The sequence below is a fragment of the Hipposideros armiger genome, unplaced genomic scaffold (assembly GCF_001890085.2).
Source record: "Hipposideros armiger isolate ML-2016 unplaced genomic scaffold, ASM189008v1 scaffold_205, whole genome shotgun sequence".
NCBI classification, from domain to species: Eukaryota; Metazoa; Chordata; class Mammalia; order Chiroptera; family Hipposideridae; genus Hipposideros; species Hipposideros armiger.
This window is the reverse complement of record NW_017731555.1, coordinates 2,521,862-2,540,542: the sequence shown is the minus strand read 5'-3', so window position 1 is coordinate 2,540,542 and position 18,681 is coordinate 2,521,862. Positions and strand designations below refer to the sequence as shown.

General features: G+C 43.2%; 1 protein-coding gene across 6 annotated transcripts in view; it reads left to right on the top strand.

The window, feature by feature from the left end:
* The window catches only part of RAPGEF4 (Rap guanine nucleotide exchange factor 4), a 298,057-nt gene that overhangs the window by 153,039 nt on the left and 126,337 nt on the right, over nt 1-18,681 (top strand). For all 6 annotated transcript variants that reach the window (XM_019653708.1, XM_019653711.1, XM_019653706.1 and 3 more), the window contains one exon: nt 16,759-16,831. In XM_019653708.1, coding sequence (XP_019509253.1) covers nt 16,759-16,831 — 73 coding nt within the window. The remainder of the gene's footprint in view (nt 1-16,758; nt 16,832-18,681) is intronic.

Below are 18,681 nucleotides of genomic sequence, written 5' to 3'. Positions count from 1 at the left end.
CATTTGATAGCTGACAGTTCTAGCTTCATTCTAAAAAAAATTGAGCAATTTGGTTGTGTTTTGGAGATTTTACAAGTCGAAGATGGAAGACCAAACTGTGCATTTCTGCTATATTTTACTCTTTTTATTCCATAAAGGGAAGAATGCGTGTCAAACTTGTGAAAAGTTGTATAAAGTTTATGGTGTTGTATAAAAGCTCTACAAGAATGTCAGTGCCAGTGATGCTTCACGAAATTCCGTGCTGGTGATTTTGATCTCAACGACGCTCCTCAGTCAGGGAGGCCCACCGAGGTTGATGACGACAAAATAAAGGCATTGATTGATTCAAACCAATGTTACACAACATGAGAGATTGCAGAAACATTGAACATCCATCATTCAAGTGTTCACGACCACCTGAAGAAGCTGGGATATGTAAGCAAGCTTGATATTTGGGTTCCACATGAACTCAAAGAAGTTCATTTGATGGCGCCTATAAACATCTGCATTATGCTCATTAAAAGTGAGAGAAACGATCCTTTTTTGAAGCGACTAATAACTGGTGATGAGAAGTGGATTGTTTACAACAATGTGGTTGCGAACGGTCTTGGTCCCAACATGATGATTCGCCTCCAACGACATCGAAAGCAGACATTCATCAGAGGAAGGTTATGCTCTCAGTGTGGTGGGATTTTAAAGGTGTCGTGTTTTCGAGCTCCTACCAAGGAACCAAACAATCAATTCGAATGTGTGCTGTTGGCAATTGGACAGTTTGAATGAATCCATCATCCAGAAATGTCCAGAGCTGGTTAATTGTAAAGGAGTTGTGTTCCATAGCAGCAACGCAAGACCACACACAAGTTTGATCACCTGTCAAAAATTATTGGAGCTTGGATGAGATGTGTTGCCACACCCACCATACCCACCTGACCTTGCACCATCTGACTTCTACTTGTTTCGCTCTCTTCAAAACTCCTTGCATGGTAGAAAGTGCAATTCAGATGAGGCTGTAAATCAGCACCTTGTTCAGTTTTTCACAAATAAAAACAGGTCCTTCTATGAATGAGGGATTATGAAGCTCACTGGAAAATGGCAAAATGTTATCGAACAAAATGGGCAATATATCATTGATTGATCTTTTTTTTTTTTTTAGCTGAGCCATCCTGCTACCTGTTGGCAGCTCAGGGGCTGCTCAGCTCGGGCTGGACTCGAACCGCTGTTGCTCAGAGCTCAAACACTTGAGCGAGCTCTTAACCAACTGAGCCACTCGGCCGGCCCTCATTGATTGATCTTTGTTCTTTATATAAATAAACGACCTTTGAAAAACATAGACAAAATACGTCATGACTTTTCCAACAACGCAATAAAATCAGGTGTGTCCTTCAGCAGAGCCCATGCAGAATGCCAGGAAAATGCCTTTCCTGAGTCTTTTTCTGATCGTTTTCTCTGACAGCCAGGTGGATACACTGAGTAAGTTAGGTTCATATCCAGAAGTCCACTCAGTATATTCTCTTTTTTTAAACAGCTTTATTGAGACATACTACATATACCGTATAATTTGCTCACTTAAAATGTACCACTTGATAGCTTTCAGGATGTTGTATAGCTATCACCACGGTCAATTTTAGAACATTTTCATTACCCCAAAAGAGACCACATCCCAGTTAGTGTTCTCTGGAGACCCAGATTTAAATAAATTAACTCAGTGAGGGGAAGGTGAAATTCTCTAGGTTTCTTTTATTTTTTAATTAAATTTATTGGGGTAACATTGGTTAGTGACACTATATAAGTTTCAGGTGTACAATTCTATAATACCTCGTGTGTATATTGCATTGTGTGCTCACCACCCAAAGTCTAGTCTCTTTCCATTCCCATATATTTGACCCCCTTTACCCTCTTCATCTACCTCCACCCCCTTTCTCTCTGTTGTCCATGTCTGAGTTTGTTTGTTTTGTTTGTCCATTTGTTGTCTGGACTACCATACTGTTGTCTGTGCCTGAGTTTGTTTGTTTGTTTTGTTTGTCCATTTGTTGCTTTCTGTTTTATACCCCACATATGACTCTTGTTTTTTTCCATCTGACTTATTTCACTTAGCATGATACTCTGAAGATCTATCCATTATGTCGCCAATGGCAATATTTCAATTTTTATGGCTGAGTAGTATTCCATTGTATATATGTACATCTTTATTCAGTCATCAGCCAAAGGACTTTTAGGTTGTTTCCATGTCTTGGCTACCATGAATAATGCTTCAAATAACATAGGGGTACATATATCTTTAAGAATAAATGTTTTCAAATTTGGGGGGTAGGTAGCCAGAAGAGGGATTGCTAGGTCACAGTAATTCTATTCTTAATTTTTTGAGGAAACTCCGTACTGTTTTCCATAGAGGCTGTACCACTTTAAGTTCCCACCAGCGGTGTACAAGCGTTCCCTTTTTCTCACATCCTTCCTAAATTTGTTATTTGTTATTTCTTATCTTGTTGACAATAGCCATTCTAACTGTTGTGAGGTGATATCACGTTGTGGTTTTGATTTGCATTTTCCTAATAGCTAGTGAAGTTGAGCATCTTTTCATATCTTTGTTAGTTGTTTGTATGTCTTCTTGGGAAAAAGGTTCAGGTCTTCTGCCCATTTTTAAATTAGATTTTTGTTGTTGTTCTTGTTGAGTTGTATGAGTTCTTTATATATTTTGGATATTAGCTCCTTAGCAAAGGTATCTTTTGCAAATATCTTCTCCCATTCAGTTGGTTTCTAGGCTGTTTTTAAATGGGAGTTCTCATCTTTGCAATTGCCTTCTTACTCTGTGTCTTTGTTTCATGGCATAGCAACTACATTCAATACTCATAATGGCATGTGTACTGCATTTTACAATGTGCACAGCACTTTCTGTCAGACTGCAGCTAAGACGCTCGGCTGGCAGCATGCCAAGGTTGGGGTGAGAGGGTTCCCAGGAGACCAGCCTGGTGGAGAGGAGCCTGTTATTTGGCAACATCAGAGGGGTGCACCGGCAGGCTGGAACCCAGACATTTGAGTGACTGGAGCACAACTGTCTGGGGCCTGATCTGCAGTGGGGACAGCAGGAGAGCCAGGGGCCAGAAGGGAGCCAAGATGAGAAGAAGGGTGTGGGTGTCAGGAGGATTTTCTTGCAGGAGGTTGTGGGGCTGGGAGTGAAACATCAAGATGAAAGGTTCTCAAAGCAGGAGACAACGATCTGAAAGAGAGGTGGGGATCATAGAAAACATCCAGGTGGGGATGGGCCACACGAGAGGAAGGGGGAGCTGGAGCGGGCAAGCAGAGCAGAGGAAGCCTGGCGTGGCTGTGGACCCTGCACCACATGAGTGAATCCCACCTGCCCACACTGCACACCACCTCAGGCTCATTGCCCAGACCACGTCCTCTTTGCTCTATCTGAGTGGCTCCAGTCCTTGCTTTTTTTTGTCTCCAATTGCTACCCCCCCATACCTTTCCCCAGGCCCACCTCACTCTGTGTGTCCATTTGGACAGGCTCCTCCAGTCAGCATTCGCTCTCAGCCCCAAAGCCCTCATTTGGCCAGCCCCTTACACCCGCAGGTGAGGGGAAGAGTACTGGGGCAGACGTCTCCGCTCCCTGGGATGCCGATGGTCCGGACCAGCCATTCCCGCTGGAGGAGAGAGCAGAGAAGAAACCTGAAAGTCATCATTTAGAGGGGTTGGGGTGGGTAGAGAAGGTTCAGACAAGATTTCCCCTGGGGTCTAGATTCAGAGTCCTTCACCTGGCTGGCTGCCTTCTGGGCTGTCCCCACGTCTGTCCTTATATGTGTCGTTTTCAGCTTGACACTTTCCTGGAAGCAAGGAGAATCCTTTTTGTCCAGATTAGCTGTGTACCCTGTGAGAAAGTACTTGGTAGTATTTCCTCTCCTAGTGAGGCCTCTAAGGAATTTTTAATAAGGCACTCCACCCCCCAAAGTTTTTCTCCTCCCCAGATGGTTCTGACTCTCTGATGTAATGTGCTTTAATTTCCCCCCAAATTTAAATATACTTCAGTGTATTCAATAGATGTTATTTTTAAACTACCAGGGGTGCCAAAGAAATGTATACAAGAGGACACTTTGGTCAACATTGCTCAAGCAGTAGTTCGCTGTAATCAGAAGTGTCTGGATGCTGATTGTAACCACTTTGAATACCTCTTGTAATTGCAGAAGTCAAACGTGACTTGTATTCGTCTTTTGTTATCGGTATTATTGTAATATTGGGTATTACAATTTTAATACAGTTTTCCTTTCTTAAAATGTGTATACATTATTTGGCACCCTCTGTATATATGCATATATAAAACTTTTCCTTTCTCTCTATATATATTATATATGTTGAATTGGACAAATATTATTTTGGGTAATATTATTTTGAAAACTTTAGGAATTTTGTTTAAACCTGCAATAAAATTAAGGATACCTGTATGTTACAAATATTGGAAAACACACATTCGTGTTTTATCATTTGAGTTTTCACAGGCATAGCACACCTATATTATGTTGTTTAGATTTTTGTGTTGACTGGTACAAAGGTTGTTTATCTCCTTCTAGCACTATTGAGATAATTTATAGGTAACCCCAATGGCGCAATTATATTTTGTGAGCAGGGAACTGACATTTGAAGTTGAGCTTCTAGATTGCCACAGAAATCTTTTTTCACGTGTGATCAACGGTTAATCTGTAGGAGACAGTTAGACCCTTCAGCTCTGTTAACATTGGAGATGGCACATCTGGTGTCCTTGGGCCTCAAGGCAATGCAGTGTGGAGAGTCCAAGGAAGCCAGAATGCACTTCCCAGAAAACCTGGCTACAAAATCTGTAAGGCTGACCCCTGAGGCAGTGGCCAACAATCAAAACGACAGTGCTAGAAGAGCGCAGAAAGTTCTGACTTGATCCAGGATGGCACTGAGACCAGGGGATCCTCTGGTCTGCTTGGGTGGGGCCTGGGGAGAAGATTTGCCAACAGTGACAGAACAGAAAACCAGGCCAAGTGATTACATCGCACTTTTGGGTCGCCTGTAAAGGGTGGACGGTATTGCAGGCCAGAACTAGAAGTATAAAAGACAAGAACGCTTCTCTAGGGAAGAGGGGCAGGCAAGGGCAAGATGGGCTGTGGAATGTGTTGAAGGCTGGGCTGTGGTCCCAACAACAAATGGACACACGAGGAGTAAAGGCCGAAGCCCGGATCTTGAGCCTAGCACATGAGGTGGAATTAGGGGAAAGCTGTGGCTTTGTAACCGTTTCCATCCCTGCATCCCTCCTCCCCACATGCCAGTACCTGGACACATGGCACCCGGGAGCAGCTTTGGCCCTTCCCTGCTGGTGGAGGCAGAACTCCCACTCTGATAAGGACTTGCTGGACAGGCAGAGGCAGCTGGACCTACACAATGGGGAGAGCTTGTAATTGAGCCGAGTGGGGAAAAGCAGATGTTGAGAGAATAAATGAATTAAAAGAAACCATTCAAAGTTTCAACTCTGGCTCCTTTTCCTTTCTTGGTAACTTTTAATTTTGATACCATTTAAAATATATTCAGAAAAGTTATAAGAATAGTATAAATAATTCCCCTAGACTCTTTCTTTACTCTGACTCTACCAATTGTTTACATTTTGCCCCATTTACTTTAATCCATCTCTCTTATATGTTTCTGAATCATTTGTAAGTTGAGACATTGTTCTCCTTTACCCCTAAATATTAAATATAAATAAATATTAAATTACCCCTAAATAAAAAGTGTATCTTTCCTTAGAACAAGGACATTTTCTTATATAACTACAAGGCAGTGATCAAAATCAGCAAATCTGGCTCCTTTTAACACTAATGATATTCAAATGCCATCCATAATGTTTTATAATTTCTGTTCTATTATTTTTGAACTGTCAGAGATTGAAATGTAATTAAATTTCTTTTTCCTTCTGATAGTGTTGGGGGAGAGAGCACACACAGTGTTTTTTCCTGAAATGTATTACAGGAGAGGCCTTTGCCAAGTTTACAGAAATATAGTTGGCAGTCGCTGGAGTTACAACATAATGACACCAATTAGATAAAGCCATCAAAGAGATCAAAAAACTTTTCTGAGTAATATGCTTGCGTATTTGTTTGCCTTGGAATTAAATTTTTACAGTGCTAGCTCATTTTCAAGAATAACACTGAGATCCACCACTTGATAATCGTTATCTTTTTGTGATCTTTATCTTTCTGCCTTAAACTCAGGGAAGATCTTTTGATGATGTAAATTCAGTATATTTTTCAGATTTCTCCCACTTGGGTTAAATGGGAATATAGTAAAAAAAAGGAAAAAAAAAAGAAAAATGAGGTGTCTAACAAGAAAGCAACAGTGAAATGTGCTCTGATATCAAAAGCTATCCAAGATATATTATTAAGGAGAGATTTAAAAAATAGGATAAAACATTATATACCATATGAGCCCATTGATTTAAAGCCAATTGAGATTATATGTTGGTGTGTGCATAGAAACATTTTGGAAGTTATAGATAGAAAAATGAGTTTGGGCCGTGAGACTGGGTAGGTCCATAAGTGGAGGGTAGTGGGGGGAAATAATTTTTTTTTTCATTTCATAAACCTTGTAGTTTAAATTCATTCTATGTGTATTTTATAATAATAAAAATTGTTATAGAAAGGAGGGGGAGAGTGGATGGTGGGAGGGGGGAGGAAAAGGGGGCAAGATGGAGGGAAGGGGTGGGGCGTGGAGGGTGTATGGAGAGAGAATAGTAGTTAGAACAAAACCAAAAGGCAATCATTAAAGATGTTGTGGCTTAGAAAGGAACAGCAGTAGGCGGAATTATGAGAAAAATAAGTCGGATATGTAAAATGAATTGTTTTTCTACCTTTGACTATTTCTATATGGCTGCCAGTTTTTTCAGCTAGATTCATATATGGGTCTCTTTAAACAAAATTCTCACTAATGAGTGTATTTTGGTGCTAATTCTGGTGGAGCAGACTGGATGCTCTATTACTCTGTACTTCCTTTTAAGTTACAAAATTGATTAGCATTCAATTTTGTCATTTAAATAGGTTTTGATGTGTCAAATTTAGGTTTTGGTTTTATCAGCATCAAGTGATCTTCATGCTTCTCCTGTCTCTTCTTTGAAAGCAAGAGGCTTATTATTTATAAAGAACAAACATCACAGAGATAGTTAACCATGTACATCATATGATTTCTCCGTAGCTCCAAATCGTTAGATTTATTTTTGTAGATTTTCATGCATTAGGCTTAATTTCTTTCAAGCATTAGCTTTTTTTAAATGGAAATGTGCCCTTTGGCAGAATCGGCATGAGAAGACATGACATAGAGGGGATGGGAACCAATATTTACTGTGTGCCTGGGTTGTGAAGATCTGTACATGGGTTCTTTCATTCAGTTCTCCCATCAACCATGATCGGTACATGGTGCTATTTCTGGTTTATTATTGAAGAACCTGACTCTCAGAGTCCTTAAGAAATGCTTTCCCTTATTCACACACTCAACAAATCATCATTGAAAGTTTGCTATGTCCCAGGCCCGGTGCTAGGTTTTAGGTATGCAGTGGGACAGTATTGATGTGGTCCCTGCCTGCTGTTAGCCTGTAGTGGAACATAGGAGAAAGGCATTGAACCAGCACACACTCAAGTACTGTACATAAGCACGCATTGCCTGGGCACACTGATGGAAAACATTAATGACTACGACATGATGCTGGGAGAGTGAATAACAAGAGACTCACATAAAGTGGGGGCTTAGGGGAGGCCACTCTGAGGAAGCCATGTATAAGCGCAGAAGAGTAGAAATTAGCAAGGCCAGTGGTGGGAAGCACGTTCCGGGCAGGGGAACGCTGAGCGCGCTAAAAAGGGCCAGTGTGGTTGGAGACAAGTGACCAGGGGAAGAAGGTTGGAACTGTGGCTGGGGCTGCAGGAGGGCAGCTCATGTGAAGGCTCGAAAGCCTTGTTAGCACCGGGGATGTTTGCAGGACTGGATGGAGCTCCCGTTTGCCTGGATCGTAAAGCCTTCTTTCACCCTTGCAGTCTCTCATGCCCCACCCTCTCTGACACATGGTACTATAATGCTCTCTTCTACGCTGTTTTCCAGGATGGCTACAGCACCACTTTCATTCTTGACACCTCCTAGTGTTGCGGGGATACGCGGACAGAGAGACGGGACACTAAGGCTCAGGGCGGGAAGCAACGTTTATTGATGCCGGCACCGGCTCAGCGGATTCATATCCAGAGGCTGAGCCCTGATCGGACTGGACTTGGAGTTACATACCCTGAGGCTTCTGGGTTAGCAGCCAGGATTCCTTATTAGGACATGCGGCATTGTGTTAGCTTCTGACTGCCTCCTGGGTGAGGTAGGAAATAGGAAATATTAAATGCGGAAGTCTTTGTGGCCATGTGGTCCAGGAAAGCCTTTGTCTAGGGCTCCCTGCCACACTAGTGTTCAGGCTGGGAGAAGAGGGGCATAATCTGTTATTCGGTGACATGGAGGGGAAATAGAAAGTACAGGGCATGGGTGAGGCCCCTAAGAACACACTGTAGGGAAGACATTATCTACAGTAGAGAGTAGAGAGATGATAATCTAGAGTAGAGAGATGATTAAAATCAGGAACCACTCAAAGGATTCAAGGAATGCAATATCCCACAATAACCAGAAGCCTCCCAAACCACACAGAGCTATTTTACTGTGACTTTCCAGTTGGTATAGATCTTGGAACAGAAATAATAGAAGAGATGATTATGAAGGGAGATGAAGAAAGTTGGCACAAACAGTGTGTGTGGGCAGAAAAGCTGTAGGAGCTTGGAATGAATTGAAGTAGAAAGTCTTGTTAAGTCACGAGAGGTTGAAGCTAAGAAGAAGCCTTCTGTGGGCTGTTGAGATCCATCAATGTGCAAAACAGATAAAAGCCACTGCCCTTGTATAGTGTCCATTCTAGTGTCCAATGTGCATGACTATGGAGAAAGCTGGGGTACCAAATGCCCACTGAGGATTACAGGGCAGGATTGGAGTTAAGATGGCAGGACAGGTGAGTTATACATGGATGCTTCTACAGAAACCCGGTCCGAAAATAACCAGAGAAATGCATAGTATCTATGGCCCAGTGCTTTCAGAGTTTGGGGGACAAAATCAGAAGCTAAAGGAATGTCTCTAAGTGAGAAATTCAGATACCTGTTTGGGCCAGTCAAATCTTCCTATCCCCTTGTCTTAGTCTGTTTGGGCTGCTATAACAGAATTCCACAGACTGGGTGGCTTATAAGCAACAGAATTTACTTCTCACAGTTCTGGAGGCTGGACATCTGAGATCAGGGTCCCACCATGGTCAGGTAAAGGCCCTTTTCCAGTGCCACATGGCAAAAGGAGCTAGGGAGCTCTGTGGGGTCTCTGCTAAGAGCCCTGATCCCATTCATGAGGGCTTCACCCTCATGACTTAAGCACCACCCAAAGGCCCCATCTCCTGATACCACCACCTTGAGTGTTAGGATTTCAATGTATGAATGGGGGAAGGGACACACTCAGGCCATAGCAACCCCTGAATCACTCCTCTGTCCCCATTCTGTTCCATCTATGACCCTTTGTGCAGCAAAGAAAGCAAAAACAAAATGTTAGTAGATTTGTTCTACTGGGATGGCAGCTATGGGTTATTATTACTTTCTGTGAAATGCTCCTTTATTTTAGTTTTTTAAATGATCCCTGCATCCTAATTCTGTATTATCAGTATTTAAGCACTTTTTGGGAACTTGTGTGTTTCCACAATGTGTATTACTAACCTTCCTGTTAGTTTTCCAAGAGCTGAGCTTGAGCATTTTAATTCAGAATAACTATACTTAATACCTACCACCCTTTGAAGACTGATATGGTGAAATTAAATGTCAATCAAGTTTTTTCTGTAAACAAGGAGGCAGTGGCTATTTTTTTCAAAGTTCATAGTCACATTTATATGTTAGGTGGACTATAGCAGGCTTAGCAAAAAGGGAAGTATGAGGATTTATTATGCAATAACAGCTCCAGAGCAAATTTATGACTCGCAATTAAATTGCATTGGCCTACTGTGTGTGTCTTGCTCTCAATTTGAATTTCCCTAAGAGGAGCTCATGGCTAATTTAATTAGTTGAATATGCAGAGTGTGCACTAACTTGAATTATCATCATTTCAGTTAGCCCCTTGAAATCTCCGAACCTTTCAGTCATATTAAAAGTACAGATGTATTGAGTGCGCTTCAAGAGAAACCTGAGTCTTTAATATCATTAACTGTAAGTAGTTTAGCTTCCAGGAAGAAGTGTCTTTACCACGCCCTCTGCTAGCCCCTTCCTCTTCCTCTTCCCCAGTTCAGGCTTCTGAGGGGCCACACCCAGGCCTGCCCTCCCCTGAAGGGCTTATGCCTTCCTTTTTTTCCCCATCAAAACCATTCTCCACTCATCAGCCAGATGAGCCTTGAAAAAAACGTCTATCTGTTCTTGTCCCTTCTCCAGTTAAACTGCTTCTCGCTGTACTTAGTGTTCAAAATCCTCATCATGATCTGCAAGGTGTTGCCTGCACTGCTCCTGCCTCACCACCCTCTCTCACCCCCTTGTCCGACTCTCCTGTCAGACTGGCCTTGTCTCTTAACACCACACATGTTCCCTCTCTTATCTGAAGGCTGGTTCTTCCTGCTTCCTGCCCCTCACCCCCGGGCCTCATCAGCCTCAGATTCCATGTCATCGCCCTGACTCCCAAGTCTGAATTTGCCCCACTTTCTACCACCCAGCCACGTTTTCAGTACACACTGTACTGTTTGACTTTCAAGCCCCTGGCACAACTGTGCTGAGATGGTTGTTTGTATGGTCGTGTGGGAGGGGCTGCCTCCCTCACTAGAAGCCAGGCCCATGAGGGCCCCACTGTGCCTCCCTCGTCACCTTGACTAAGTGAATGCGTGTTTGTTTGTTTGTTTGTTTGTTTGTTTATTAGTGAATGCGTATTTATTCTCCTGTTCCTTCAGGGTTAATCTGACTAACCTCTATTATAAGTCTGACTGCGTGAGAACTGGCTAAACTTTTGCTCCTCACAGTAAATAATTTTGCTCTTGCTTGAGGGTACTTTAGGGACGCTGCACCTTCACAAGCCAGTAGGAGAGAGAATTTCAAGCAGGTGGCTTTTTCAGAGAGACACTTGTAGCGTCATCCCACTCGGGCTTTGGTCTAGGATTCTTGGACGATTTGGTTTTGGAAACTTCCTCCATTAGCTACAGTTGTGATTATCACACTCCAAACTACAGCTCTTGCATGCAGGTCGGTCATGAATTAAAAATGGCCAGGAGTTGGCAAGCAGAATTTTGCCTCCATTTAGAAATATCTATAATACAGCCAACGGATGTAATTAAACATCATTGAAGAAGTGTTGATGGAAGTGCCTGGTGCTCCATTATGCCAGTGCTATAAAAATCAAGAAACAAAGAAACAGAACACCTTGCATAAGGAGGGAAGCCGGTCCAGCCAGTGATCTGCTGTGAGGAAAGCAGTACATATGGCTTTAAAGGGTAAACGGAAAAATTCTGCTTGAAGGTTTCCATTTACACAACTGCTTTGCTTTTCCCCTTCTTTTCTACTCTTCACATATTGAAGATTTGTCTAGCTCTCTGAGATTTTAGAGCAATGTGCCATGTCCATTTTCACAACATACATTATATATCATACAGAAGTTGTGAAAGAACTCTTGCCAAGAAACAGAAAAAAAGGCATCTAGACTTTATATCCCTGTTCTAAGCTAATCCACCACATAATTACGATGCTTTCAGAGAAAATACAGATGAGTTGTTTGCCATAACATTTTATGAACTCAGTTTTAATACGCTGGGAGAACCTGGTAAAGATGGCATGAATGGGACATTGTGACAAGACATCAGCCCACACCCCTGGAACCGCCCTCCCTGTTCTTCCCCGATCTTGGACACTGCCCACCCTGGGCTCTCACTAGCATGTCCCTGTTCTGAGCACATGCCCCTCCCCACAGGTGTTCACACCAATGCCTGTCACTCATCGTCATGGCTTCCTGTTTTTAACGCTTTTCTAGTGCTGATATCCCAGCCTAAGCATACTGTTTATGTTTTCCCTAAAATCTGATGATCTCCTAGGCTGAGGGGAATTGGATCAGAGAGGGGGGGGAGAGTATAATTGCTGGGAAGGGGTGTGCCCAAAGCTCAGGTTTCCGCCTGGCTGCTGCTGGCTAGACAGGAATGTGGTAACTAGCATGTGCCACACTGGCCTCTCTAGTGGAGGCTCCTGCTGGTAGCTTAGCTGGGCTTTGGCAACAGGCAGCAGCTTGGAGAACATCCAGAAAAGGTTACACAGTGTGTCAGGAATATGGTGACCTCCAGGGTGAGGAGTCCTGCACCCCTGGGACCCCTTCTTCGGTTATCATAGAGGGCCCAGCTAGGGTTCAAGCTGCCAGCTTTCCTTTAACCTCTGCCAGTCCTGCTTTACAAACGTATTGGCTTTTCGGAGTGTAGCACATCTCTACTCTAGTACGCCTCCTCCCCCAGCAGTTACCACCCAACTTTTGTATTCTGGCTCCGGGCCCATAGGGAGGGAGCCTTCGTGCAAATTAGAGAGAGGTATCCCCTGCTCTGGGTGGGAGCGGCCCCAGGCCAGGGTTCAAGGCCATGGAGCAGAGCTGGATTTCGCCACAGCACCCCTTGGCCTGGTAGTTACTCTACCCGCCTTCCTGCCAGCCTTCCTCAGTGGCTTGCTGGGGGCAATGAACTGGACGAGAGATGGGCTAGGTTTTAACCTTTCTGAGACTGTCACCTTTTGTCTTTTCTCAGAAAACATTAGTGTAACTGGTAGCACATGATCACCTCAGTTTAGGGACGGGCATCTGGCCTCCTAAGCCTGAGGACATCTTCCCTCCCTTGTACTCCAGACCCCCACACCCCCACACCCCCACAATACTCCCTCCCTCTTCCCTCTATGCGGAACCACAGGCACTGACGTTACTTTACAAACTGGCCATCTGTAATTTACAGGGTAATCTTTTTTAAAGGATCCTGTTAAGGAAAACAGTTCTGGTGGCGGAAAGGCATTGCTTATTTTTGTTAAATTATTTCTGGCCTTGCTCTCTCATGCTCTTCCTTTCTCCTTGGACTGTTTTGCCATGTGGATATAAAAATAGGTAGTCTCCTATAAAACTGTTTAAGAAAGTCTGTTATTTAAATTGTTATTTCTCCACAGCCCCACTTGACAGACAGGTCAGTAGATGTATCATGAGTGTTTATATTGCGTGTGTATCAACAGCCTGAGCAATGGAGTTGTCGTGTAGGGAATGCCCTTCCCTAAAGCTGAAGACCGTGTGCTTGGGAAATATCATCAAATACACTGTGATAGCTTGATTAATCCTTGACTCATTATTTCTGTTGTTGTTGTTATTATTATTATTATCAGCAACCATTTATTAAGTGCCTAATATGTGCTGGGCACTTTTACAGATTTTATTTCTCATCTCCCCAATGATCCTGAAAGATGGGTGTTACTATCCCAGATTTCTTAGCCAGAACACTGAGGTAGGTCACCTACTCAAGTTCACACAGGTAGCATGTGGTGGAATTAGTATTAAGACCCCTTTCTTATGTGATTCCAATATCTGCCCGCTTCCCATAACATCAGAGGTTCATGGTTTTTTTCCATTGAAGTTCCCCGAATGCAGACGAAATCAATCCATTATGCCCCAGATGTAGACCCTTTGTAGCTAAACACAGCCAGCAGCAAACGCACAATGTCTTTGAAGTCTCATGCTTTTAATCTTTAAAATTTATGCAAATTTAGCTTTCTACTCCATAATATAAAAGTATAAAAATAATCCTCCAAACTACTTGACATGGAATAAAATTTAAGCTCCAGGAAGAGCTCCTGTTAACCCCTCTCACATCCCCTCCATCCCTGCAGGGTGCCACACCAAGGGGTCTGCACAGTTCAGTTTGAGAAGGTCAGCTTTGCACTGAGTGCATCTCAGATAAATTCTTAGTACCTGTTTTTGACATAAACCTTTCAGGTATGGAGCAACCTGTCTCTTGGCCAATCTGCAACCATGGAAATGTTCCAAACATAAAGTAGGGTCCTTGATACTTCCTAGACAGATCCTAAATTGGTCTTTGTTGATTCTTCATGGATATCTTTGAGTGACCTCTGTCTAGCTGGAAGTTTAGAGATTATTTATTCTTGTGGTTTGTAAACTTTTATTTTTTTAGATGCAAATGCCATCTTCCAAATGAAATTGCCCTTAGAACTCTAACTTATAAAACAGATCAAAGTAAAGACACTAGTTGCCATGAGGCCCGAAGGTTCTGTTTGCATCATGCCCTTTTCTGGGGGAACTCAGCGTTCTGTAGAACAAAATATAAGAACCATGGATCAAATTCAGAACACCATTTTATGGATGAAGAGACTGAAGCCAGAGACCTTGAAGGAATTGTCTGAGGTAACCCAGCTGATGAGTGACAAAGCCAGGAGGAGATCCTAAGAACAAAGAGTACCAATGTCTTCTAAAACCCTTGAAGGCCCTTATTGTTTTCTGGTCCGATGTATAACTGGTTTCCTAACTGTCCTCAGTGGTCCTGGAGGACTGGAGTGGGAAGGCTGACGAGTCCTCTAGCCAGGGGCCTTCCACGGTGTGGATCAGGGTCTGTGGCGGTTAAAGTCATAGCTCTTCCTCAGCACACATGGTGATATAAAAATGATTGAGTGGGGGTGGCTGATTAGCTCAGTTGGTTAGAGTGCAGTGCTCATAACACCAATGTTGCTGGTTCAATCCCCGTATGGGCCACTGAGCTGTGCCTTCCACAACTACATTGAAACAACTACTTGACTTGGAGCTGATGATGGGTCCTGCAAAAACACACTGTTTCCCAATAAAAAAAAATAATAAAAATAAAAAATAAAATAACATGATTGTGTGAAGCCATTTAAGTTATTGAAGTATCAAAGTGTGTTGAGATCCAGAAAAAAGCTTTGCAGGGAGAGGTCCACCAAGGCCCCAAAGAGGACGTTGTCAGGGGACTCAGCCAGGCCATTACGCACCCCCACAGCTGGGGTGTGGGAGGAGCATCAAGGTGACGTTGAGTAACCGCCATCTTGAGATGTGCTGGGTCACCTCTTAAAACCTGTTGTCCTTAGGTTTAAGTTGGTCTTGTGCTGACTTTCATGTGGGGGCCTTATTAACCATGGCCTTGGTTATTTGGTTTATTCCCTTTAGTTTTCTGTTTCTCAGAAAGCTTGAAGTGGCCTTTAAATGTCTATAAGGATATGCACTGCTCCACAGTCTAGACTGACTAATCTAGTCATGTCGCATTTTTCAGTTCATCACTTCAGTGCCAACAAGCCCCATTACAAGGCAGCCCTGTCCCTGCCTGCTCTCTCTGAGCCTGTTTTGTTCTGAGTCCAGCAGAATTTCCTGCCGAGAAATGTGTTTAATCCACGCTCTCTCGTGAGGAAGAAGGATAGGTGGTGTCATCAGAAAGAAGTGAATTGGAACTGGGAAGTTATCAAAGGAAATGTCAGGAATTCAGGGTGATAGATTGGTCCTGTGGGGACGTTTGAGCGATGAGTTAACTCCGAGGCGAGAAAATCATGATTTTTCATGTTTGCGTGCAGGTGTTAGTAGAGTTGCCTCAGAATGAGAACAAAAAAGGATTAAAAAATAAAAGCTAGTCACATCTTGATTAGAAGAAGGCTCTTTTGAGAAATAGTCAATGTTACATTACAAACACCATTCACATCTACCAAATGGGCCAGATGGTTGCTTGAATACTGCATGCTGCCAGCTGCCCATTGCTACAGATGAAGTCTTTTCTGCTGACGTTTGTGTAACCCACAAGCACATTACAGAGCATCGGTTCTTTTGAGGCTGTTTAATATTTATGTGTCATCATAATTATAAACCATAAATATACATGACACCATGCAATAAATAAAGTTCCCTAGCTTTCATTCCGAAAGGGGAGGTGGCTATATTTATTACCTGAAAAGAGAGGATGTTAATATTCATTTTCCATTCTTCATAAATGCCACTCCTCTCTCGCCGGAGGCTCTAGATTGCTTTATGCCCACCAAGCCTTATTCCTCCGAAATAGCACTGACTCCAGGGGCTGATAGTATTTGCTGAGCCCCAGGTTTGAAAGCATGCCTGGACCAAAAGCCAGGGGGATACAATTCAGGGGAATCCAAAGAGTTCTAAAGGAAGCCAAATCCTTCTATTTGACAGCATACCAAAAGTTCTTTGCAGGTCACATGTGGGCAGGTAGGTGTATGATGTAAAAGGAAGTAGGTAAATGGAAGCAAATCAGCTGCTTTCAAAACAGACATTTTCCAGAGATGTGTTGCTTTTTGCTTTGAAAGAACGCTGATTCAGTGCCATTCACCTATTTATTTGTATCTGCATCTGTAAAAGCCACGTGCCTTTTCATGCCACAAAAACCTGAGCATTTGTTTGCAGGAGTGAGAAGCAAGAGGTGGAGGGAGGGTAAAAGCCCACACAATCCGGTTCATCAGCCACAAGTACATAAATGAACTGGCTGAGATAGAAACCCCCTCCCTGGGCGCGGAGAATATTGAGTCTTATTCAGGAAGACCTCGTTAGCACACTGCATCTTTATTTTGCACCACACATCCCAGACAGCACGTTTCATGGCTCTATAAATACAAGACTCGGATGCTTCCTGACACCCAGTGTTTCTGCTTTTTAACGTGTAAATAAATGAATGCTCCAAGGGAGTAAATATATGTGCATTGAGTTTACAATCTTGTCTTTCAGAAATATCGACAGTACATGGCAGGACTTCTGGCTCCTCCTTATGGTGTTATGGAAACGGGATCTAACAATGACAGTAAGTGAAACATGTGAACATTTTGTATCTACAAATGTGTCCTGTGGTGTGTGTTTTCATGTGACAAAAAAAATATGTCCTACAACCAGCTTGACAGAATAAGTTTCCAGACGCCTTTGTGGATAAACAGACCTGCCAGCCCACATGGGTTATTTTTAAAAATTGTGAGCACGGTATTATTGTGTGGTTTTAGCTGATAGAGGGAGGTATGCTTTGGTGCCAGTTGGAACTTCAGCATACTTAGAATGCTTTCTTAGAATCTCTTCATTTTATAGTGAAATCCAGTGAAATCTGTGCTCTTTTTAAAATGGAATTTAGGAACTGTCTGTCCCGGTCACATCTAGACACCTGAGAGCCCCACCTCTTGCTTATTTTGATGTTATTGATCAAAGAGAGGAGCAGCACATGTCATTATTCTAAAATCATGGCCTCTCCAAACTCTAAGCCTTGTATAAGAGACCAGTCTCTGTCTGATCATAAAAGAAAGGGAGTTTTTTTCTGTGATACTCTTTTCTAGTGAGTGCCCACTAGGCTCAAAGAAATCCTGTGTCCTGAGTCTATCTGTGTGTGCATGTTGGAAGCATCTATTTAGCACTTGTTACCATCTCTGGGAGATGTTCAGGGCATCGCTGAGCCCCCATATTTGGCTCTTGCTCATTTACACATGACAAGATACCAAGTGCTGGGGTTTTTGAAGCTGTAGCACTTCAGCTAGACTCAGTGATGGGGCAGGCAGCACTCCCACTCCAAGCATCTTCAGAGCCCGAGTCAACCTTCAAATCCTCTTCCTATCTCCTTCCTAGCTTGTCTTCCTATCTTTCTATCCACTCTTACTCCCAGGCTTGTCACTCTCTGTAGGTGATTGTCCTCCCCACTTGACCGAGATCTTAAGTGAGCCTCCTCGCTTTCCTTCCCCTCTGGTTCACTATTTCTGAGTAGCCCCTGCCCCTCTCTCTCTCCCTCTGTTTCTCTTCTGTCCTTTCCTTCCTTCTCCTGTTTTTTATTTTTCTCTCCTGGCTGATCTAGGGCTCACTGGCTCATGAGAAGCACCTGAGTTGAAATCCTCACTGTGCTGTCTCCTAGCTGTGTGACCTTGGACAAGGCACTTAGTCTCTCTGTGCTTTGGTTTCCTCACAGGATTATTGTGAGGATTAAATGAAGCAAAACACGTCAAGTGTTTACAAGGACTCCAAGCATATATAATAAACACCCAGATGATGTTAGCTGTGATTTCCTCTTTAACCCCTCAAAACCTGGCTTCTGCCCCATACTTCGTGACTCAAACCACTCTGCAGCTTCCAGGGACCAGCCAATAACCAGACTCAGTCGTTGCTGATTCCCATTCTCTCTCTGAATTGAATAAGACTTCCCATGCTCAGACTCCATTCTCCCTTGGTTCCCAGGCTCCACTGCCTTCTCCTTGTTGTCTCATGTCTCTCTGGCCATTTGTCTCTTTCACAGGTACTTCTCCTCTTATTCAAAAGTCTAGTTATGACCCAGACAGCCTTGGCTGTTTTCCTCTGTGCTTTCCCCTTGACCCTTCATCCTTTCTCGCAATTAATATAAATACTTCCGGAACCAATACCTCTGATGCCTCCAAAGGGCAGCTGAGCTTTGCAAATGACTGCAAGTTCTCGTTCCTTCCGGATGTCCTGCTGACCTCTTAAACTCAAAATATTAGGATCAGAACACATCCTGATCCCCACAAAACCGTTCCTTCCTCCTGAAAGCTCATTTTCATTCACGACTCTACTGTTCTCCTCCCATATACCAGGCTCTAAACCCTACCCATTTCAGAGCCCTCCTTTCTCTCACCTCCACCCACTGGGGTTAATCACTTGTCCGTTGCT